General features: G+C 36.6%; 1 protein-coding gene across 2 annotated transcripts in view; it reads right to left on the bottom strand.

Moving 5' to 3' along the window:
- Positions 1-95: 95 nt before the first annotated feature.
- Positions 96-25,392, bottom strand: part of st7 (suppression of tumorigenicity 7) — a 27,845-nt gene continuing 2,548 nt past the window's right edge. Inside the window, exons 2-16 of one of the 2 annotated variants that reach the window (XM_088995862.1) lie at positions 24,178-24,213; positions 14,470-14,552; positions 11,133-11,292; positions 10,536-10,590; positions 9,111-9,226; positions 8,958-9,033; positions 7,225-7,379; positions 7,062-7,159; positions 6,824-6,938; positions 4,446-4,518; positions 4,239-4,341; positions 3,991-4,141; positions 2,854-2,946; positions 1,693-1,832; positions 96-233 (exon numbers count right to left, since the gene is read on the bottom strand). In XM_088995862.1, the coding sequence (XP_088851988.1) occupies positions 138-233; positions 1,693-1,832; positions 2,854-2,946; positions 3,991-4,141; positions 4,239-4,341; positions 4,446-4,518; positions 6,824-6,938; positions 7,062-7,159; positions 7,225-7,379; positions 8,958-9,033; positions 9,111-9,226; positions 10,536-10,590; positions 11,133-11,292; positions 14,470-14,552; positions 24,178-24,199 (1,536 nt within the window). In that variant the 5' untranslated portion in view covers positions 24,200-24,213 and the 3' untranslated portion in view covers positions 96-137. Of the gene's footprint in view, positions 234-1,692; positions 1,836-2,853; positions 2,947-3,990; positions 4,142-4,238; positions 4,342-4,445; positions 4,519-6,823; positions 6,954-7,061; positions 7,160-7,224; positions 7,380-8,957; positions 9,034-9,110; positions 9,227-10,535; positions 10,591-11,132; positions 11,293-14,469; positions 14,553-24,177; positions 24,214-25,392 lie in introns of both variants that reach the window. The other variant, XM_088995861.1, reaches the window with a different exon arrangement.

The raw sequence follows: 25,392 nt of genomic DNA on the forward strand, positions 1-25,392 counted from the left end.
CGCGATATAGTGAGGGAACACTGTTGTGTTTTCTTTTCCCCCATTTTTTTAATGATGGCAACCTGTTTTTGTACAACAAAGATTTTTTTTTAAATAATCAACCAAAAACAAACAAACAAAAAAAAGAGTCAAGTTTGTCAGATGCGCGTGAGCTGGTGCCAGAGGCTGGACGGCAAAATGCTCTCCACTTTCTCCATGATGAAGTTGAGCGGGGCAAACAGTGTGCTAAGGAACTGGGAATACACAAATGGGGTGTGGGGGTTAGTAAGAAAAATAGATAAAATGAAAGAATCTATTACACAAAACAAATAAATACATAAATACAGATGTTCCCCAACTTGCGAATGGTCGTTCATAAGGTGACTTTGTTCGTAAGTTGATTCAGTGCTATTTTTGTATGGGATGTTTTTTTAAGGATTATATAAGTATGTTTAAGGTTTATATACATTTGTTTAAGGCTTGTATAAGTAATCTGTATTGGTTTGTACTGAAAAATAAACATTTAATAATACATATGCTCCATAAAGATACAGTACAGTGATACCTTGGCCAACGAACTTAATTGGTTCCCAGACAGAGTGTGTAAAGCGAAAAGTGTGTATCCCAAAAATTAATTTCCCATAGGAAACCATTACAATGAGAATAATCCGTTCCCAGGTCCCCATAAAACATAATTTTCTACTTTTTCTAAGCCTTAAAACTACACAAAATATACCTTATTTTATGTATAATAGATGTGCTACGGTATTATAATTAAAGAAATAAACTGTACTATATAATGAAGTTGTTTTATTTACCTTTGTGATGGTCGTTGATGGCTTGATGGAATGGAGTGGCCGGTTTCATCGGCATTAAACACTTGATGAGAAACGTAGCCTTCTTTCTTTCATCATCTTGAGCAATGATCCCTTGTAGGTGCTTTCTCTGCGATAATTTTACCTTGTTCCTCATCAATTGTGGTCTGTTTAGCTGGGTTGATAGCTTTTTGCATCAAGTGTACAGATGGCTTGTGCGGGTTTTTGTGTAGCGTGATTGATGGATATTTTAACCTTGCAGTCTACACTGCCTTTTAACTATCAACGTTGAAACGAGTCCAAATTTCACTGTTTTCTATCCATTTTGTCACTCTCTCTCTCTCTCTGTAGTCTGCTTGTCTCTTTAATGTTTAAACGACCTCCTCCTCACTGCTGCGTTCTTGGCCAATCACGTAGCTTTAACCGAAGACTGGGGACGGGCAATAGAGGACCAAAAAAAATGTCTGCAGCCATTTTCTTTTTTGGAGAATGGCTCCACTCTCTCTCTGTCTGTAACCCCACGCCCCCCCTCACTGCTGCGTTCTTGACCAATCACGTGGCTTTAATTTACGACTGGGGGAGGGGAATAGAGGACAAAAACAAGCCGGCTGCCATTTTCTTGTTAGAACGGACTCGTTCGCGAACGACACATCACTCATTGCGGCAACTCGGCGTGTATCCCGAAAAATAGTTTGGATGCCAAGGTAAAAGTTTCATAAATTTAACGTTCGTAAACCGAAACGTTCGTAAGCCAAGGGGTTCGTAAACCAATATACCGTTGTTCGTAACATGAATGCTCGTAAGTAGGGGAGCGTCTGTATTTTATTTAATCAAAAACACCGGTAGGAGTGTGTTTTGAGGCGTGTGTGTGTGTGTGTGTGTGTGTGTTTGTGCTAACCGCTTTGGCAAAGACGCCCATGAGTTCCGGGAACTGATGCGTGAGCAGCGCCAACATGGCGGTGAAGGAACAGAGGCCAGCGGTGAAGAGGATGAAGAAGGGGAGCTCCTTCTTGGGGTACACCGACACCTCGTGGAACACTGCTTTACACGCACACAAACGTACAACAGCGGCAAGTTAGCCAAGTGGTCGCGGGGTTGGAAGTGGGCGGAGTTACAGGATAGTGAACATGTAAGTGACGCGGTTGATTTTCTCGAGGAATGAACAATTTGAAAATTTGGTGAAATTTGCGGGCTATTTCCACAAAGCGCAAGTGGTGAAGAAGTGGTGCATGCTGGGAAATATAAAATGGCGTTTCATTTTGGTAATCTTTTAAAATTACTTTGCCGCAATCAGGAGAAGAAGTGGTGCATGCTGGGAAATATAAAATGGCGTTTCATTTTGGTAATCTTTTAAAATTACTTTGCCAGGTGGATTTTTTTTTTTCTCGATTTTTCCATCATTTTCCATTTTTGGCACAATAATTAGAAATGGAAAATGTTATGTTTTTTTTTGCTTTCTTTTGTATTTAGTGCCTCAAAAAAAAATTATGGCCAAAATATTCCATGAAAACCCCGAAGGAACCTCAAAATTTCAAAGGAAGAGTGGTAATCTCAAAAAATATATATATTTACTATTGTATTGTGATAAACTGATAAAACCCCGGAATATTTTGGATCTTATGAAAATACAGAAAACAGCACTCATTATGCTATTGTACAATTTCTATTTTAGTGTTTGACATAAAAAAAGATAAAAATACAGCGAACTCATGGTTTCGTTTTAAAATATGTCCTTCATTGAAGGTGCGCCTTATAATCTGATGCGCATTATAGTGTGGAAAATACAGCAATTAACAATAAAAGGGCTACCAGGAAAGTAGTAATTGTTTTTTATGTGACTGACATCCCAGACTCTTGTAACTCTATGAGTTACAGGACTTTTTTTTTGTTTTTGCAAATTTTATTATGTAACCAAATTGTGTTTGGCGGCATAGTATGAGGAATATTTAATTTTAAAATTTTGTGAGTGTATGTGTGTGTGTGTGTGTGTGTGTGTGTGTGTGTGTGTGTGTGTGTGTGTGTGTGTGTGTGTGTGTGTGTGTGTGCGCGCCTGCCTTACTGGGTAGCAGCTCTCTGTCTGCCGTCTCTGTGCAGATGGGATAAGGATAGAAGAGATGACCTTTTTCCAAAGGGTACGGGATCATTCTGAATGCTACACACATACACATACACACACACACACACACACACACACACACACACACACACACACACACACACACACACACACACACACACGGAAACATCCGATGAGTACAAGTTCATAGAGTGAATGTCAAGAAAGAATTCACACCTCATATATGGAGAAAGTATACAATACAATACATATGGAGTTTCTGTACGCATTTCCTGACTTACATCATGCTACATAACCCAAAATATCCTCTATCTATCGAGCTGGCTAGCTACCTGGCTATCTAGCATGCTACCTAGCTAGCTATCTACAGTATTTGCGATGTATTTGCTTAAAATTAGCTATGTGTGAGCTATCAATTTGATAGCTGGCTATCAAGCTGGTTACCTAGCTAGCGAACTAGCTATTTGCTATATATTAGCTATTTGTTAGTTATCTATTAGCTATCTATTTGGTAACTATTAGCGATCTGGCAGGCTCGCTGGCAATACAGCTGACAAGCTATCTCGCTGACAAGCCGGCAATCTGTTAGCAATCTATTAGCGAGCTAGCTTTGTGTATATTTGCGTTACTTCCGGGTTGCGTCAACACCGGCGTATGTGGCTGCCGCTGCTCACCCACAGAAAAACTTAACCTGTGACTGTAAAGTGACCTTGCGAGTTTTGAAAGGTGCTTAGAAATTACATGTATTATTATTATTATTATTATTATTATTATTATTATTATTATTATTATTATTATTATTAGGTGACCCCTGATGGCAAAACCCTAAAGTAAAAGATTATTATTATTATTATTATTATCATTATTTGGGGGCGACCCCTGAGGGTAAAATCCAAAAGTAAAAGATTATTATTATTATTATTATTATTATTATTATTATTATTATTATTATTATTATTATTATTGCTATTATTATTATTATTATTATTATTATTATTATTATATTGATTTATATAGCGCAGCTGAAGCTGTAACCAAGTGCTGAACATGGTAAGCTATCCTCTACAGGAAATAAAGCAGTCACAAAGATAGTAGAAACCACCAGGTTGCCTGACTTACTGCCCTCCCAGGTGCAGTGCAGCAAATTGAGCGCTCCCTCGATGCGCTTCCAGTGCTGCAGGTGGAAGAAGGCATATGCGATGGCCTCACTGTCTCCTCGTTTGAGGATGTGTTCCGGAGGAAGGATCAGACTCTTCATCTCCAGAAGGTACTGAGGGAGGCGGAGAAAGAACACCAGAAGGTCACTGGATCACCAAATGGGCCTTCGTGTGTGTGTGTGTGTGTGTGTGTGTGTTTGAGAGACTGACTTTGGGTACGTGGGGGTTGAACTCCACAGCTCTGTGAATTGCTTCTACTGCATTCATCTCCGCTGTGCTCAAACCTCGTCTAGACGCAGCTTCTGGAGAGAACCTGAATGGACGCAGCGGTGTAGAACGTTCCAAAAATGAGATTGAGATGACACTTGGGTGTTTCTCGATAACAGTCGAGTATATGTCAAGCGACGCGACACTCACTTGTCTGACACGGCTCGGGCTTTGAGCAAAGCTGCTGTGTAGCATATTGTTGCAGATTTGGGTAAACTGATATCTGTCACGCACACAAAAACACTATTTAGGACATACTAGAGGGCAAGGTCAATTACTAGTTAGTGTGCAGTGCAAGATCATCAAGTAGGCAAGTTTCATTGAATGAGTTGAAAAATTATTTTATTTATGACAAATAATAATAATAATAATAATAATAATAATAATAATACATTTTATTTCAAGCGCCTTTCAAAACACCCAAGGACACTTTACAATAAAAATAATAAAACAAAGCACATAACAATAAAACCATAAGTAAAATGATACATAATAAAATAGCAGATAGAACTATACATTGAAAGCAATTTTAAACAAGTGGGTTTTGAGGTGAGCCTTGAAAATAGGGAGGGAGTCAATATTGCGGATGAAGACAATTCCAGAGTTTGGGAGCAGAGCGGCTGAAAGCTCTGCATCCCATCGTGGTGACACGGGCAGAGGGCACATAGAGGTGAAGGGAGGATGAAGAATAATAATACTTTTTATTTCAAAGCGGCTTTCAAAACTCTCAAGGACACTTTACAGTCACATGATTTTTTTGTGTGGGTGAGCAGCGGCAGCCATTCGCGCCTAACCTTTTTATTTTACATTTTATTTGTATTTTTGTAAATTAATGTATATATTTATTGTTTTATTTGTTTTTTATTTGTTATATGTTCTTATTGTTTATTTTTTGTGTATTTTTATTGTTTTTGTTGTAAATGTATTTATTTATTATTGTCTTTGTGTTGTCATATTTCAAATACAGTGACACCTCGGTTTACGAACGCCTTGGCTTACGAACTTTTCGGTTTACGAACGTTAAATTTATGAAAATTTTACCTTGGCATACAAACTTTTTGGGATACACACAGAGCTGCCTCAATGAGTGATGTGTCGTTCGCGAACAAGCCCCTTTTTCTAACAACAAAATGGCAGCCGGCTTGTTTTGGTCCTCTATTCCCTGCCCCCAGTCTTCAGTTAAAGCCACGTGATTGGTCAAGAACGCAGCTGTGAGGGGAGGTGGTTTAAACATAAAAGAGACAGGCAGAGGACAGTGAGAGAGTTCCAAGTTTGATATTATTATTATTACATTTATTATACATAAAATAAGGTATATTTTGTGTAGTTTTAAGGCTTAGAAAATTAGAAAGTAGAAAATTATGTCTTATGGGGGACCTGGGAACGGATTATTCTCATTTTAATGGTGTCTTATGGAAAATTAATTTTTGGAATACACACTTTTCGCCTTACACACTCTGTCTGGGAACCAAGTAAGTTTGTAAGCCAAGGTATCACTGTAATAATAAATGTTACTTCTAAGCGCCTTTCATAACTCTCAAGGACACTTTACAGTCACAGGATTTTTTTGTGCGAGTGAGCAGCAGCAGCCATTCGTGCCTAACTTTTTTTATTTTATTTGTATTTTTGTAAATGTATTTATTAATTTTCATTTGGATTATTATTTTTAGTGTATTTTTTAATTTTTGTTGTAAATGTATTTATTTATGTATTTATTTATTATTGTCTTTGTGTTGTCACGTTATTTCAAATGACTTGTTTGTTCTCCAATCTAGGCCATAGCTAATAAATAGCTAGCTAGATAGAGAGCTAGCCAGTGTATCCTGTGACTGTAAAGTGACCTTGAGAGTTTTCAAAGGCGATTATAAATGAAATGTATTATTATTATTATTATTATTATTATTATTATTATTATTATTATTATTATTATTATTATTATCATCATCTTGTTATCTCCCGGTGTACCGAATATAACGCTTTCCTTATCCTTTTGACCCCGCGGCGTCACGCGATTGACACAAAATATATTAGCTAGCTAGCTTTCTATCTATTTGGGTTTTTTAGCTAGCTATCCAGCTAGCTATCTATTTGCTATCTATCTATCTATCTATCTATCTATCTATCTATCTATCTATCTATCTATCTATCTATCTATCTATCAGCTATCTATCAGCTATCTATTTATCTAGCTAGCTTGCTATTTGCTATCTAATAGCTTTCTATTAGCTATCTCTCTAGATATGTATTAGCAAGCAAGCAAGCTTTTTATCTATCTGAGATTTTTATCTCTTTTTATCTAGCTAGCTAGCTATCTATCTAGCTATTAGCTGTCTATTAGCTAGCTAGCTTTCTATCTGAGTTACTTCCGGGTTGAGTGAATGTTGCCGCGTGTGGCTGCCGCTGCTCACACACAGAAAAACTGATCCTGTGACTGTAAAGTGACCTTGAGAGTTTTGAAAGGTGATTATAAATTAAATGTATTATTATTATTATTATTATAATACCGACGCGTGTGTGCATGGTCGTACCGTCGTACTTGGCAAGTACGGCCTGGACGTCAGCGTAATTTTGCAACTCCAGCAGTGACTCCAGCAGATTTTCATGGATGTTGAACATACTGAGGAGAGGGAACTCCTTCATTAACTGGAAAACACACAACTGTTGTTACATGTAATAGCAGACAGAGGAGGGAGGGGGGGGGGGTGACAAACGCGTCAGTGGACAGACGATGGGTGCGAATGGGCGTGGGTGTATTTTATGACTTACATCTCTCATCATCTTCACCGCCTCTCTCGTCCGGCCGAGTTTTCTAGAGCACATGGCCAGTCTCCTTTTGATGTAGACTAAAACGTTGGTGTCTCTTCCTGAGGAAACGAGGCCGCACACTATGAAATTGTAACGTTTCTTATTCATGCGTGCGGCGACTCACTGTGCTGGGCTTCGTACTGCGTGCCGTGGTGCTGTAGCTGTTGGCTGCGGCGGTAGCATCCCTCGCCGGCTTTCAACGCCTGTTTGAATAAGCGCTCAGCTTCCATGATGGTGGTGGCCTCTTCCTCTGCCAGGAGGATGTACGCCGTCGCGCAGCTGTTTCGTAACCACAACGTGTTTAAGCTTGGAAAATAGCCCCTCGTAGCAGCTGAATGTGAGCGTCGGCGTTCCACAAGGTACCATGCGTCACCCACTTGCATTTTCATTTTTGTAACTATCCTTAACTATCTGAAACGAAATGATCTTTATTAACTTATTAATAATAATAATACATTTCATTTATAACCGCCTTTCAAAATTCTCAAGGACACTTTATAGTCACAGGATATTTTTCCTGCGGGTGAGCAGCGGCAGCCACACGCGCCAGCGTTCACTAAACCCGGAAGTAACATAAAGTCATTCACTGCAAGCCCTGTGCAAAAATGGACACATTTGTGTGAACAGGTGATATACAGTAATCCCTCGTTTTTCACGGTTAACTCATTCACTGCCAGACCGTGTGCAAAAAAACTCCAGTGCCAGGGTTTTTGTCATAGTCACTCAAATTCCAGGAACCACGGAATATCGAGTTTTAGGATTTGTTTGGTTAAAATATTACAATCTACTATGGTGACACCTTGGCTTACGAACTTAATTGGTTCCCAGACAGAGTGTGTAAGGCGAAAATTGTGTATCTCAAAAATTAATTTCCCATAGGAAACCCTAAAAATTAGAATAATCCGTTCCCAGGTCCCCATAAACCAATATTCTACTTTCAAATTTTCTAAGCCTTAAAACTACACAAAATATACCTTATTTCATGTATAATAAATGTGCTGTGGTATTATAATTAAAGAAATAAACTGTACTGGATAATAAAGTTGTTTTATTTACCTTTGTGATGGTCGTTGATGGCTAGATGGAATGGAGTGGCCGGTTTCATCCTCATTAAACACTTGATGAGGAACGTAGCCTTCTTCTTTCACCATCTTGAGGAATGATCCCTTGGAGGTGCTTTCTCTGCGATAATTTTACCTAGTTCCTCATCAATTGTGTTCTGTTTAGCTGGGTTGATAGCTTTTTGCATCAAGTGTACAGGTGGCTTATTTGTGGAGCCTGATTGATGGGATATTTTAACCTTGTAGTCTACACTTTGCTTTTGAACTATCAAAGTTGAAACAAGTCCAAATTTCATTGTTTTCTATCCATTTTGTCACTCTCTCTCTCTGTCGTCTGCCTGTCTCTTTAATGTTTAAACCATCTCCCCTCGCTGCTGTGTTCTTGACCAACCACGTGGCTTTAACCGAAGACTGGGGGCGGGGAATAGAGGACAAAACTAATATCGTCAGCCATTTTCTTGTTAGGAGGATGGACATCACGACACATCACTCATTGTGGCAGATCCGTGTGTATCCCGAAAAATAGTTTGTATGCCAAGGTAAAATTGTCATAAATGTAACGTTTGTAAACCGAAAAGTTCATAAGACGGGGGGTTCGTAAACCGACGTATCACTGTACTTATTTTGTAATTTTTGCGTGTGTGTCATTTGATATCTACAAATATTAATTACGCTTTGCCCACAATCATCTGTTCGGAAAAGGTGTAATTTAGGGTGTTGTGAAACGTTATTTTTCAATACAACGATACCTTGTCTGACAAGTTCCTATATACTAAAGAAGAAATGTGTTACGTACTCTTCTAGTTCCAGAGCTTCGTGCGCGGCTGAGATGCGAGCTTGAGGGTTTCGCTCCCTCCATGCCTTCTGCATGACTAATCAAAACAGAGAAATAAAGAGTTGGAGCATCAAGAAGGTTTGGAAAGGAACTCTAGAAAGAGGTGAAACTAACTGGCGTCGGCGGGCCGTAAGTGATCAGAGTCGCAGGTGAAGAAGGTTTGGTGGTCCTGGGCAGACAAGTTCATGTCGTAGTACGTCAGTGGCTCTCGACCGGTCACCCACGTGTACCTGAGGAACACCCGGACATGTTCAGTGGGTATCAACAGTGCGTATTAAAAAAAGTCATATTGAAAAATGACGCAGGTCGCGTTATTTTTAACTCATTGACTGCTAGACGATAGGCAAAAATGTGTCCACACCAGTGCCAGGGTTTTTGTCACTTTCACTCAAATTGCAGGACCCACAGAATATTGAGTTTTAGACCACATAAACATTCAATTCAGCGTAAAAAAAAAACCCTTAGATTCTCTTCTTTCATCAGAAAAAAAGGTTAATTCCTAAGTTATATAGATCTGGAGTTATCTGAGAATGAAATGGGGGCAGCTGTACATAATGCACAGAAAAACTTTGACAGGCGTTTGGAGATTTTCCACGGGCTCCTTTAAAAATGACGATGCTTAACTCATTCATTGCCAGTCGATGTGCAAAAATATGTCCACTCCAGTGCCAGGGTTTTTGTCATTTTCACTCAAATTGCCGGACCCACAGAATACTGAGTTTTAGGACTACATAAATATTCAATTCAGCGTAAGAAACCTTAGATTCTCATTTCTTTCATCAGAAAAAAAAGAGTTAATTCCTAAGATATATGGGTCTGGAGTTATCTGAGCTTGAAATGGGGGTGGCTAACCAAAATACAACACAATACATAAATATTGATTCATATCGCGCTTTAACAACAGCTGAAGCTGTAACAAAGCACTAACATGGACATAAGGCAAATGCTGCCCCCTTGTGGGCAGGGAAAATACATTGCCAGAGTTCTGACCAGCGCTTTTTCGGCACCCTGTGCTAGAAAAAAACAAAACAAATTCGGGAATGGTGCACCACGTCAAAATTTTTCATTCTCAAATAAATTCGGGAATACAGGGAATGAGTTAAACAATTGCTATGGGTTGCTATGGCGACATATATGGCTACTTGCACTTTGGGTATATTGTTTTCAAAATAAAATCATCTGTTAGGGGCAACATAATGTTGTTTCCAATATTACATCAGATTTCTCTTCATATCTCAATTGCTTATGGTTATTCTAATAAAGCACAACTTTATTAGCAAAGCAACTGAGCAATCGTAATACTTTTATCCGTAGAATGTGAAAGAAGTGGAGAGGAGAGAGAACAAATCATGGAAAGATAAAAGAAGTGTGAGGGAAAACCAGTCGAGAATAGATCAAGTGATTAAAAAGGGAACGTCTCAAGGACGGCAAGGAGGAGGAATGCCAGCGTGAAAGGGGAGTCAAGATGAAAGAGGACAAAAAGATGGACAGAAAAGAAAGAAAGAAGGAAATGTGAGGGGTTTTACGATCGTCACTTACCGATTGTACTCGGCTCCTCGAAATAAATTCAACGGGTTCCTCCAAACCTTACATTCTGTATGTGTGAGAGAGAGAGAGACAGTGGGAGACATCCATCTTTGATACGATACAATACAATACAATACATATTGATTTATATAGCACTTTAACAACAGCTGAAACTGTAAAAAAAGCACTTAAAGGAAAACCGACACCTCCAGACAAGTTGTGTCCATAATTTGTAAAATCACTTCAAATGACTTCTACTGAGCGTATTTTACAAAGATTCCACGGCATATAGCTATATTTTACGTTTTTAGACTCGTGCTGAACATTCAGAAAGTCTTGTTTTTGAGTTCATGACGATGGCGGCACCTGGCGGCACCTTCTGAAACTCGCCATTTTCGAGGTCATTTTGAAGTAGTTTTGGGACACTTTAACTCATTTTTTATTGGTGTTTTGCATTTGACTAAAAATATCATACTGCGTGTTTTGGGTATTTTCGATGCTATATAACGTTTTTCTGATGTCAGTTAGGAAACAAAAAAAATGGTGTCGGTTGTCCTTTAAGGCACGAAAAGGAGCTGCCGGTAGACGTTGAGCGTCCAGGCGACTCACCCGACACACTTTGCCGACTCGAGTCGGCGTCGCCATTGCTGGTGCTGGAGCTGCTGGGGGAGCTGCTGTCCACGCCGCCCAGCAGGGGGCGCAGGTGGCTCACGGACACCTGCTCGATGAAGGAGGTGCCATACTTTCTGAAGTACCACCATTCGAATATCTGCAGAAGTAGAAGAGGCAACCACTGCAAGAGGGGTCTGGAAGTTTTATTACGGGGACAGAAAAACATTGTTGTGCAGTATTATCAATAATCGTTATTATTATCATCATTATTATTTTATTATCATCATTATTATTATCATTATTATCATCATTATTATTATCATTATTATTATAATTATTATTATTATCATTATTATCATTCTTATTCTTCTTATTATTATTATATAGCTAGCTGCTTAGCTACCTAGCTATTTTCTATCTGTCTAGCTGGCTATATATTAGCTGCTTAGCTAGCTAGCTATTTTCTATCTGTCTATATATTAGCTATCTAGCTAGCTGCTTAGCTAGCTAGCTATTTTCTATCTGTCTAGCAGGCTATATATTAGCTATCTAGCTAGCTATTAGCTATATATCTGGCTAGCTATCTAGCTGGATAGCTATTAGCTATATATTAGCTAGGTTTCCATCTATTTAAGTTAGTTCCGGGTTGAGTGAACGCTGGCGCGTGTGGCTGCCACTGCTCACCCACAGAAAAACGGATCCTGTGACTGTAAAGTGACCTTGAGTTTTGAAAGGCCCGTAGAAATGAAATGGATTATTATTATTATTATTATTATGATTATTATTATTATTATTATTATTATTATTATTATTATTATTATTATTATTATTATTATTACGAAGATTATGATGATGATGATGATGATTATGATGATGATAATTATTATTATTATTAATTGTATTTATTAACTCATTCACTGCCAGACATGTGCAAAAATTTTAACACTCCCGTGTACATCACTTTTTATGTAGAAATTGTTTATGTAGATTTTTTTTCATTTAACTCATTCACTGCCAGACGACGTGCAAAAATGAGTCCACTCCAATGCCAGGGTTTTTGTCATTCACTCGAATTCCAGCACCCGCAGAATATTGAGTTTTAGGATTACATAAACATTCAATACAGCGTTAGAAACCTTAGACTCTCTTCTTTCATCAGAAAAAAAAGAGTTCATTCCTAAATTATATGGGTCTGGAGTAATATGAGCTTGAAATGAGGGCGACTGTCCAAAATACAATGCAATATATACGTATTGGTTTATATAGCGCTTTAACAACAGTTGAAGCTGGAACAAAGCGCAACTATGGAAAAAAGCGAAATGCTACCCCCTTGTGGAAGTGGAAAAAAAACATTGCCAGAGGCCATGGCCAGCGCTTTATCGGCACCCAAGCATGAAATAACAAAACCCGAACAAATTCGGGAATGGCGGTCTACCTCATATTCTCAATTCCCAAATAAATTTGTGAATGGCAGTGAATGAGTTAATGTACTAATTTTTTTTCCGTCATGAGGGATAAAAGAGATCATGCACTCATTTTGTATTCATTCACGTCAATAATTAGGGAATTTCATGTAAATAACATAAAACGCATAAACAAATTTACACAAGGGTCCACAAATTGGATATATAATTGAACAAAAGTATTAAATATGATTTATATACCACTCAGCATGATTCTGACTTGATCTTTTACTGCCTGGGGTTTTCTACTATCTTTGTGACTTCTTTATTTCCTGTGTATGATAGCTATCCATGTTAAGTGCTTTGTTACAACTTCAGCCGTTTTAAAGCACGATATAAATCAATATGTATTGTATTGCATCTATATTTATTTCTATATTTAATACTATATATACTTGTGTATATATATTCAATTCAACTTCAAAGAAGCTGGCCCAATAGTCGGGAAAAAAAAAGTGTACTACTGCATTGTAATGTCAGCAACAATAGACGACCGATTTCTATTAGAGGTGCGGAGTTATGGAGCAACACGGCGTCCATTAACTCAACGTTTTGAATGCAAGGAGGTCAAAAGATGATCTTAATGGCTATGGGTGCTCCAGCACTTTACCTTAAGTGCAACGCCGTTGCAAAATGCAAACAAAAATGCTTTCGGATTGCTCGGTATGAAACGTAATACTCATACTCTAGTGGTACTGCATTGCATTAAAAATGCAAGAAAAAAAATCAGATGAATTAATTGAGAAAAAATAAATCGGCCATTTCAAATTTACGTGCGTTTGCATCTTTTAAAAAGGACATCTGGACAAATTTGCTAATGAGCCTGAATTTGGTGTGAAAGACGTATTAAAGGACAACCGACAGTTGCGTCCATAATATGTAAAATCTCTTCAAATGACTTCTACTGAGCGCATTTTACAAAGATTCCACCGCATATAGCTATGTTTTACGTTTTAAGACTAACGCTGAATATTCAGGAAGTCTTGTTTTTGAGTTGGTGACGATTCCTGACGTGACGTCACGGAGGGAACGCCTATGACAGAGAAAGTGACACACAATGCATTTTGGGTACTTTGTTTGGTCTGAAAACATTGTGTTGATCCGTGTTGATGGCGAAATTAGAAGGAAAACACATGAATAACGCGATGGTGAATCGTTGTGTGTTGCACTAAGACTACTATTTGATACTAGTTGACACAAATTCCCAGCAGACAAATTAGCCCATTTCCAACGGAGCTTGGGCGCCATCTTGTGCATTTTCTGGGACACTACTTTGGAGTCCAGATGCCTCAAAATGACACAAAAGGACTTCTTTAATGGATTGCAAACATTTATGCTTTCCTCTTCAGAACTATTTGAATCATATTCGTAACTAGATGAGTAACAAGAAAGCATCTTCTCCGAATCTGAAGCCATTGTTTTGATTCTAGAGTAAGGCAAGATGTGATGGCGTGACGTCACGAACAACCTTCTGAAACTCGCCATTTTCAAGGTCATTTTTAAGTCGTTTTGGGACATTTTTAAGTCATTTTTATTGGTGTTTTGCATTTGACTAAAAATATCATACTGCGTGTTTTGGGTATTTTAGATGCTATAAAACATTTTTCTGATGTCAGTTAGGAAACAAAAAAATGGTATCGGTTGTCCTTTAAGCGGAATTACAACTTTGGGTAAATTGTCTCGTGCGAAGATGAGCAGTCTGCAGGGAACAAACTAGCCTAATTACCAAATGAACTATTTTGAAGGCGCACGGCGACAGAAACTTAAGAGGTAAATAAGAATGAGCACGTTCGCTCTAGTCATCTCTATCCCAGGCTGATTGCCAGACAACGAACTGCTTTGCTATGACGTCAACGAACAGGCGCTCTTACCAAAATGAGTCCTGATATGAGGGAGGAGGTGCCCGTCAGAGCCACGTAGAACTTGGGTGTCAGGGTGTTGAGAAACATGCTTACTGCGGAGAGATCAGGAAGAAAGATGGTGGCTTAGTACAAATGCACGCAAAAATAAATGAAAAAAGTGACAAGGATGAGATATTTTTTGGTGGGTAATTTTCAGTCAATTTGAGTTGCGTTACAGTGATACCTCAGTTTACGAACCCCTTGGCTTACGAACTTTTCGGTTTACGAACGTTACATTTGTGACAATTTTACCTTGGCATACAAACTTTTTTTCGGCATACACACGAAGCGCCACAATGAGTGATGTGTCGTTGGCGAACGAGCCCGTTCTCCTAACAATAAAATGGCAGCCGGCTGTTTTTGTCCTCTATACCCCGCCCCCAGTCTTTGGTTAAAGCCACATGATTGGTCAAGGAAGCAGCAGTAAGGGGCGAGGGGTTACAGACAGAGAGAGAGTGAGGCTGTTCGCCAAAAAAGAAAATGGCACTCGGCTTTTTTTTTTGTCCTCTATTCCCCGCCTCCAGTCTCCGGTTAAAGCCATGTGATTGGTCAAGAACGCAGCAGTGAGGGAGGGGGGTTAAACATTAAAGAGACAGGCAGACGACAGAGAGAGAGTGAGAAAATTGATAGAAAACGGTGAAATTTTGACTTGTTTCAACTTTGATAGTTCAAAAGCAGAGTGTAGACTGCAAGGTTAAAATATCCCATCAATCAGGCTCCACAAATAACCCGCACACGCCATCTGTACACTTGATGCAAAAAGTTATCAACCCAGCTAAACAGAACACAATTGATGAGGAACTAGGTAAAATTATCGCAAAGAAAGCACCTACAAAGGATCATTCCTCAAGATGGTGAAAGAAGAAGGCTACGTTCCTCATCAAGTGTTTAATGCGGATGAAACCGGCCACTCCATTCCATCAAGCCATCAATGACCATCACAAAGGTAAATAAAACAACTTTATTATATAGTACAGTTTATTTCTTTAATTATAATATCATGGCACATTTATTATACATAAAATAAGATATAGTTTGTGTAGTTTTAAGGCTTAGAAAATTAGAAAGTAGAAAATTATGTTTTATGGGGACCTGGGAACGGATTATTCTCATTTTAATGGTGTCCTATGGGAAATTAATTTTTGGGATGCACACTTTTCGCCTGACACACTTTGTCTGGGAACCACTTAAGTTCGTAAGCCAAGGTATCACTGTCTTTCTAATAAGGAAGTGGTAGGCGTACCGTTTGATCGGAAACAAGACGAGGCTAAAATTGCAAACCTGGTTTTAAACGTCAAACCCAAATTCTTTTTTTTTTTTCAAAATCAACACACATTGTTATGCATTTTATACAAAGTCTCGAAGAAGATGTCCTTTCAAGTGTCCAGGTTTGTCATTCATCAAGCGGTGGCGAGCGCGGTTGGGACAAAGGCGGCACTCAGATGAGCGGCTGAGCCAGCCTGGTCGACACGTGTGCAAACAGAACGCAGCTGCTCGGCCATTGAGTGTCTAGAAGTGGAGCCTCTCGTCCTTTTCAGAATGAGCTCATTGACGACGACGACGACTGCTGCTGCTGACTCTTCATCCCCTTCCGGTTACGCAGCCAGCGCACACTCCGCTATATTTGCCTAACGTTTGAGTAGCTGGGCAGTCTTACGCTACTCCGATAATAATAATAATAATAATAATAATACTTTTCATTCATAAGCGCCTTTCAAAACTCTCAAGGTCACTTTACAGTCACTGTTTTTCAACAGCAGCAGCCGCACGCGCCAGCATTCATTCAACCCGGAAGTAACTCAAATAGATAAAAAGCTAGCTAGCCAGCTCATAGATAGCTAATAGATAGCCAGCTAATCAGCTAGCTATCCAGATAGTTATATAGCTAATAAATAGCCAGCTAGATAGCAAGATAGCTAACAGATAGCTAACAGATAGCTAACAAATAGCTAACAGATAGCTATTAGACAGCAAATAGATAGCTAACTAGGTAGCCAGCGTGATAGCCAACTAGATAAATAATTTGCCAGATGCCATGGCCAGCACTTTATCGGCACCCAAGCATGCAAAAACAAAACCCAAATGAATTCGGGAATGGCGCTCGACGTCATATTTTCAATTTACAAATACATTTCAGAATGGCAGTGAATGAGTTAAGGGGAAGTTAAGTTGTGAAAACGCTCATAGAGCTAATAGATAGCCAGCGAGTCAGCTAGATAGCCAGATGGCTATCTAGCTAATAGTTAGCTAGCTAGATAACCAACAAAACAACCAGATAGCTAATAGATGGCTAACAGGCAGCAATTAGACAGCAAATAGATAGCTAGATAGCCAGCAAGATAGCCAACTAGAAAGAGATAAAAATTTGCCAAAGGCCATGGCCAGCGCTTTATCGGCACCGAAGCATGCAAAAACAAAAGCCGAATGAATTCGGGAATGGCGCTCTGTCATATTTTCAATTCCCGAATAAATTTGTGAACGGCAGTGAATGAGTTAAGAGGAAGTCAAGTCGGAAAAAAGCTTATAGATAGCTAATAGATAGCTAGCTAGTCAGCTAGATAGCCTGATAGTTATATCACTAAAAGACAGCCAGCTAGATAACCAGCTAGCCATCCAGATAGCTAACAGATAGCTAACAGATAGCTATAAGACAGCAAATAGCTAGTTAGCTAGGTAGCCAGCGAAATAGCCAACTAGATAGATAGAGATAAAAATTTGCCAGAGGCCATGGCCAGTGCCTTATCGGCACCCAAGCATGCAAATACAAAACCCAAATACATCCGGGAATGGCGCTCTACGTCATATTTTCAATTCCCGAATACATTTATAATATCTTTCTTGACCCCCATTTGGTAAACATGGCACTCTGATTAATACTGCATTTTTATTTGGAATATGAATTAACTAAAAAAATGGCGGCTTTGATTTATCTGTGGGGGCGGCCATTTTGCCATTCGACTTAAAATGGCATCACATTCCTCCAACGCACCCTTGTAACTTGAAAAGAAGGTAAACTGTCCATTGTAGTAACAACTGTCCCGCCGGATGATCACGTTTTATATAAATGTCATGACGTTCTGCCCATGAGATCAAACTCTTTTTGTCTTCATTAAAATCAAATCGATTGGCTCGTTTTGGGACAAATGAGGGCATATCATGACATCTAAATACGTGAGGAAAGTCAATTTAACTTTTCCAAAGGATTCGGTTTCTACCGATTTACATGTTGCTTCTTGTGAATACCAATTTATCATTTATTTTAATGTATTTTACTTTGAAAGACATCATGTGGTTAAAAAAAACAATTATAACCACAGTGTTTTTACATCGATAATAATCATAAATAAATAATAATAATAATAATAATAATAATAATAATAATAATAATAATAAATGTCATTTCCAAGCAGCTTTCAAAACTCTCTAGGTCACTTTACAGTCACAGGATGAAGTTTTTCTGTGGGTGAGCAGCGGCAGCCACATGCGCCAGCGTTCGCTCAACCCGGAATTACTCAAATACATAGAAAGTTAGCTAACTAGCTAATGGATAACTACAGTAAAGTCTCGTTATATCGATATTCTCGGGAGTCGGAAAAAATATCAATATAACAGGACTATCGATATATCCGATCCTGCGGGCATGTAATTTTCTCCTTGAGTTCATAGAAATAGTATCGTAATAAGCAGTACTATCGATATAACCGATATCGATATAACGAGACTTTACTGTAATAGTTTGCTAGCTATCTAGCTAGCTAGTTAGATCGTGAATAGATAGCTAGCTAGCGGCAGACACACACGCCAGCGTTCGCTCAACCCGGAATAACTCAAATAGATAGAAAGTTAGCTAGCTAGCTAAAAAATAACTAATAGCTAGCTAGCGAGCTAGCTAGCTAGCGGCAGCCACACACGCCAGCGTTCGCTCAACCCGGAATAACTCAAATAGATAGAAAGTTAGCTAGCTAGCTAAAAAATAACTAATAGCTAGCTAGCGAGCTAGCTAGCTAGCGGCAGCCACACACGCCAGCGTTCGCTCAACCCGGAATAACTCAAATAGATAGAAAGCTCTAACTAGCGAGCTGGTTAGATCGTGAATAGATAGCAAATAGATAGCTAGCTAGGTAGCCAGTTAACTAGTTAGATAGCAAGGACCCACGCAGGTGGCGGACTTACTATTTATACTATTTCTTATTTTACTTTCTATGTAACATAACGCACCAAAATTAGGATCCGCTTAACCCTCGATCCATCGGACGATTTTCTTTAACGGCGGCAATAACGCAAACAATCTTTGTAGTTTTCGAGTCATCCGGGCCGAACGTCGCTGGTTTTTGATTTATTAATATCCGATCCATACGTTAAGTGCTCCGCCTCTTCCTGTGCGACTCGCTGCGCTCGGAGCTCACGAGACAAAAATAGCCCGAGTCAGCAGTTACCACAGAAACACGATCGTTCTCTCACTGGGTTGTTGTGATAACCCCCCCCCCCCCAGCACCTCCATTTATTATTTTATTTAAATGGTTGTTACCATGGTAACACAGACAACCGCTTGATACTAGCCAATAGTGGACAAACTGGAACATGGTTGGTTTAAAAAAAAAAAAGTCATCTTGCCTCTGGATGGATGTGAAAATAGGATCTCCCCGCTCACAAACGGCTGTCAATCAAACATTGATCGTGAGCAGAAAAATCCCATCGACTCGAACATAGCGTTTCACATCCACGGGGGTCACTTCATTAACTCATTCACTGCCAAATGATGTGCAAAAACGTTTCTACTCCAGTGCCAGGGTTTTTGTCATTGTCACTTGAATTCCAGGACCCACAGAATATTGAGTTTTTGGACAACATAAATATTCACTACAGCGTTACAAACCTTAGATACTCTTCTTTCATCAGAAAAAAAAAGAGTTAATTCCTAAGTTGTATGGGTCTGGAGTTATCTGAACTTGAAATGGGGGTGGCTGTCCAAAATACAATAATAATAATAATAATAATAATAATAATAATATGAAATGTAAATTTCTCCACTGTGAGACTAATAAAGGCAAATCCAATCCAATAATAATAATAGTAATAATAATAGTAATACTACTACTACTGCTACTACTACTACGACTACTACTAATAATAATAATAATAATAATAATAATAATAATGATAATATAATAATAATAATAATAATAATAATAATAATAATAATACATTTTATTTCTAAGCACCTTTCAAAACTCTCAAGGACACTTTACAGTCACAGGATTTTTTTTTTGTGCGGGGGAGCAGCGGCAGCCATTCGCACCAGCGTTCACGCTATGCGGAATACATATTGATTTATATAGCACTTTAAAAACAGCTAAAGCTGGAACAAAGCGCTAACATGGACAAAAGGCAAACGCCGGCCCCTCGTGGGAGGGAAAAACATTACCAGAGGTCTGACCAGCGCTTTGGCGGCACCCAAGCATCAAACACAAAAAGCCCAAACGAATTCAGGAAAAGCGTTCTACATCATATTTTCAATTCCCGAATAAATTTGGGAATTTGTTCACGTTTTGTTTGTTTGTTTTTTTTATTGTGGAGGGTTGCGAATCAAGCTGCGGTCAGACCTCTGGCTATGTTTTTCTCACCCACGAGGAAGTAGCATTTGGCTTTTGTAAAGCAACCCACATTTCAAGCTCATATAACTCCAGACCCATATAACTTGGGAATTAACTCCTTTTTTTCTGATGAAAGAAGATAGTCTAAGGTTTCTAACGCTGTACTCAATGTTTACGTAGTCCTAAAACTCAATATTCTGTGGTTCCTGCAATATGAGTGAAAGTGAAAAAAACCCTGGCACTGGAATGGACACATTTTTGCACATCGTCTGGTAGTGAATGAGTTAATGCCTGTCAATCATGCAGTCAATTTTTATGTTCCTTCGGGGTTTTCATGGAATATTTTGGCCTGAGAATTTTCATAAATAATTTTAAAATGGTTATGTATTGTTTTAAAATGGTTATGTTTTCAGCCTACAAAAAAAGTGATATACATATAGTAAACACCAAAACCACAGTTTCAGAAACTATTCACAGGAAGTCTTTACACCACAGGTGTCAAAGTCAAGGCCCGCGGGCCAAATCCGGCCCGCCACATCATTTTTTTTCGGCCCGCGAAAGCAAATCAAACTTGTTAAATTCCATGATGATTGCTAAAATCTGAGCCAAAATGTCATATTTTTGGATGTCAACCACAATAAAAGTCATTATTCTTGACTTCAGATTTGAAAACGAGTTATTCATTAATTTGCTGTGTGCTCTATATGTAATATTTGAAGGGATTTAAACATTTTAATGGGTTCCCCAAATTCATAACGGCCCTCGAGAGGAAACCATAACTACAATGTGGCCCGCGGCAAAAAATGACTGACACCCCTGCTTTACACTGTCTCCCCGTTAGCCGTAGAAGATATTTTAAATTTCCGCTTGTGTTTACATTGTGTTTACATTAAGGAAACACCAATTGACTCTGAACCCAGAGATGCTCTGAGTCAATAAGCGGAATCGGGGTTTCAAAACAAACACGGTGAAGCGGCGTTTAGCCGTGATGCTGCACACTAATAGAAAACGGTAGTTGCCAGCACAAGTTGATTGTCATATTCATCACTCCTGCCAAAACAAGCGAATTGTGCGGCAGCTTTGGGTAATTTTCTCGAGAACATGAAATCTAAAATCCACCATCAATAATGTCATAAATCTAATATATAATTAAATAAATAAAAATAAATAAATATTACTGTAAAAATAAACAAATAAAATTTAAAAATAAAAATCAAATAAAAAAATAAAAAGTTAATAATCCAAATAAAAATGAATAAATAAATACATAAATATAGAAATTTACAACAACAAAAACTAAAATGTAAAAATAAAAAGTTAATAATAATCCAAATAAAAATGAATAAATACATAAATAAAATACAAAAATTAAAATTTAATTAAAAGATAAAAAGTTAATAATAATCCAAATGGAAATGAATGAATAAATACATAAATAAATACATTTACAAAAATTAGAAATGAAAAAGTTAATAATAATAACCTAAATAAAAATGAATACATAAATAAATAAATCAACAAAATTACAAATTGAAAAGTTAATAATAATAATCCAAATACAAATGAATACATAAATACATAAATTAACAAAAATAAAATTAAAATTAAACAATAAAAAGTTAATAATCCAAATACAAATGAAATAAATCCATAAATAAATGTACAAAATCAACAATAAAATAAAAAAATAAAAAGTTAATAATAATCAATCCAAATAAAAATAAATACATAAATACATTAACAAAAAAATAAAAACAATTAAAAATTAAAGTTAATAAAAAGAACCCAAATAAAAATGAATAAATAAATACATAAATACATTTACAAAAATACAACTAAAATTAAAAAACAAAAAGCGTTTTCTACCGGAAACAAATTCCTTGTGTGTTCTACATACTTGGCAATAAAGATGATTCTGATTCTGATGATAATGAATATATAAGTACATAAATACATTTACCAAAATACAATTAAAATACAAAATTAATAATAATAATAATCCAAATAAAAATGAATAAATAAATACATCATTAAATAAAATTACAAACATAAAATTAAAAATTAAAAGTTCATAATAATAATAATAATAATAATAATAATAATAATAATAATAATAAATTAACAAAAAATAAAATCAATTAAAAATTAAAAAGTTAATAAAAAGAACTAAAAATAAAAATGAATACATAAATACATTTACAAAAATACAATTAAAATACAAAATTAATAATAATAATAATAATCCAAATAAAAATGAATAAATAAATACATCATTAAATAAAATTATAAACATAAAAATAAAATTAACAAAATAAAATTAAAAATAAAAAGTTCATAATAATAATAATAATAATAATAATAATAATAATAATAATAATAATAATAATAATAAATTAACAAAAAATAAAATCCATTAAAAATTAAAAAGTTAATAAAAAGAACCCAAATAAAAATGAATAAATAAATAAATACATCATGAAATAAAATTACAAACATAAAAATAAAATTAACAAAATAAAATGTAAAAAAAAAAATTCATAATAATAATAATAATAAATTAACAAAAAATAAAATCAATTAAAAATTAAAAAGTTAATAAAAAGAACCCAAACAAAAATGAATAAATAAATACATAAATACATTTACAAAAATACAATTAAAATACAAAATTATTAATAATAATAATCCAAATAAAAATGAATAAATAAATACATCATTAAATAAAATTACAAACATAAAAATAAAATTAACAAAATAAAATTAAAAATAAAAAGTTCATAATAATAATAATAATAATAATAATAATAATAATAATAATAATGATTATAATAATAAATTAACAAAAAATAAAATCAATTAAAAATTAAAAAGTTAATAAAAAGAACCCAAATAAAAATGAATAAATAAATACATAAATACATTTACAAAAATACAATTAAAATACAAAATTAATAATAATAATCCAAATAAAAATGAATAAATAAATACATCATGAAATAAAATTACAAACATAAAAATAAAATTAACAAAATAAAATTAAAAATAAAAAGTTCATAATAATAATAATAATAATAATAAATTAACAAAAAATAAAATCAATTAAAAATTAAAAAGTTAATAAAAAGAACCCAAATAAAAATGAATACATAAATACATAAATACATTTACAAAAATACAATTAAAATACAAAATTAATAATAATAATAATCCAAATAAAAATGAATAAATAAATACATCATGAAATAAAATTACAAACATAAAAATAAAATTAACAAAATAAAATTAAAAATAAAAAGTTCATAATAATAATAATAATAATAATAATAATAAATTAACAAAAAATAAAATCAATTAAAAATTAAAAAGTTAATAAAAAGAACCCAAACAAAAATGAATAAATAAATACATAAATACATTTGCAAAAATACAATTAAAATACAAAATTATTAATAATAATAATCCAAATAAAAATGAATAAATAAATCCATCATGAAATAAAATTACAAACATAAAAATAAAATTAACAAAATAAAATTAAAAATAAAAAGTTCATAATAATAATAATATTAATAATAAAAATAAATCCTACACAACCCATCATCCAAAAAATTGCTGCATTTTAGTTATTAGCCATTCAAAGTTGACTCTGCATTTTGAGGGAATCTCATCACGTTGCTCCCCAGCGAATAGGTGAGTTTAGTATTTCCCGGTACTTTCAAGAAGAAAAACGTAGCGCAGATAAACGTGGCTTCGCAGTAATTACAATTAAATGTGCGTTTGTACAGGGAAGGGCATAGCACCTACATATCCACACAGACAGCAGACAACAGACACAGTCGGAAAGCGGCTAGTGAGAGAATGTGAAGCAAATCTCGGCGGGACCACCAGCTAGCTTGTGGGGCTAAAATGGTAGATCCCAGATTTCTAGCACCAGCGGCAGCAACAACACAATGAGTAAGAGGAACTGCACGACAGATGGACAGCGAGCAAAATGATACATCGGACACTTTCCTTCCCCTCCCCCGGTTGCTTGATTCTAAAGACGCATGTAGCAGGAAGGACGGCGGCGACGGCGCTTACTTACGTGACGACTCTGTGCCGAACATGGCTGGATCGGGAGCTGTGATGGAGAGAAAGGAGGATGAGAGGGATGGAGGGTTGGAGGAGGGGGGTGGCGACAGAGAGGGGAGGGAGGGGGGGGGTAGTGAGCAGGCAGCTACACAGCAGGGGTCATCAAAGAAACACAATGCAGCCGCCCGCCAGACGTGTAAAAATGTCCCGGATGCCAAAAACACAACAACAACAACAACAAAAAAAGAGGCCTTCGCAAACGTCTTTATCGCCGACACTCCACAGTGTCGGTCAGAGGCGATTAGCGGATCGCTCTCTCGCTTGCTCGCTCACGTCTATCTTGATGCTTTTGTGTTGTGATTGCCGCTTGAAAAGGGGTGGAGGGTGGGTGGTGGGTGACTATGAAGGAAGAAAAAAAAAAAAAACCCCGGGGAAGGACGCCGAAGGTTCAGTCAGACAATAGACACGCGACACGCGTGTGACGTCACAGCAAAGACGGATGGATGGATGGATGAGGAAGAAGGTGGGGGGGGGAGAGAAACGGGACAGAAAGGCATGAAGGGTGAATAGAAATACAATGATACCTTGGCTTACGAACTTAATTGGTTCCCGGACAGAGTGTGTAAGGCGAAATGTGTGTATCCCAAAAATTAATTTCCAATAGGAAACCATTAAAATGAGAATAATCCGTTCCTAGGTACCCAAAAAACATAATTTTCCACTTTCTAATTTTCCAAGCCTTAAAACTACACAAACTATATCGTATTTTATTTATAATAAATGTGCTATGATATTATAATTAAAGAAATAAACTGTACTATATAATAAAGTTGTTTTATTTACCTTTGTGATGGTCATTGATGGCTAGATGGAATGGAGTGGCCGGTTTCATCAGCATTAAACACTTGATGAGGAACGTAGCCTTCTTCTTTCACCATCCCTTGTAGGTGCTTTCTCTGCGATAATTTTACCTAGTTCCTCATCAATTGTGTTCTGTTTAGCTGGGTTGGTAGCTTTTTGCATCAAGTGTACAGATGGCTTGTGCGGATTATTTGTGGAGCCTGATTGATGGGATATTTTAACCTTGCAGTCTACACTTTGCTTTTGAACTATCAAAGTTGAAACAAGTCCAAATTTCATTGTTTTCTATCCATTTTGTCACTCTCTCTGTGTCGTATGCCTGTCTCTTTAATGTTTAAACCACCTCCCCTCACTACTCCGTTCTTGA

This window comes from Hippocampus bargibanti, linkage group LG05 (genome assembly GCF_051943395.1).
Source record: "Hippocampus bargibanti isolate YZ-2025 linkage group LG05, ASM5194339v1, whole genome shotgun sequence".
Classification (NCBI taxonomy): Eukaryota; Metazoa; Chordata; class Actinopteri; order Syngnathiformes; family Syngnathidae; genus Hippocampus; species Hippocampus bargibanti.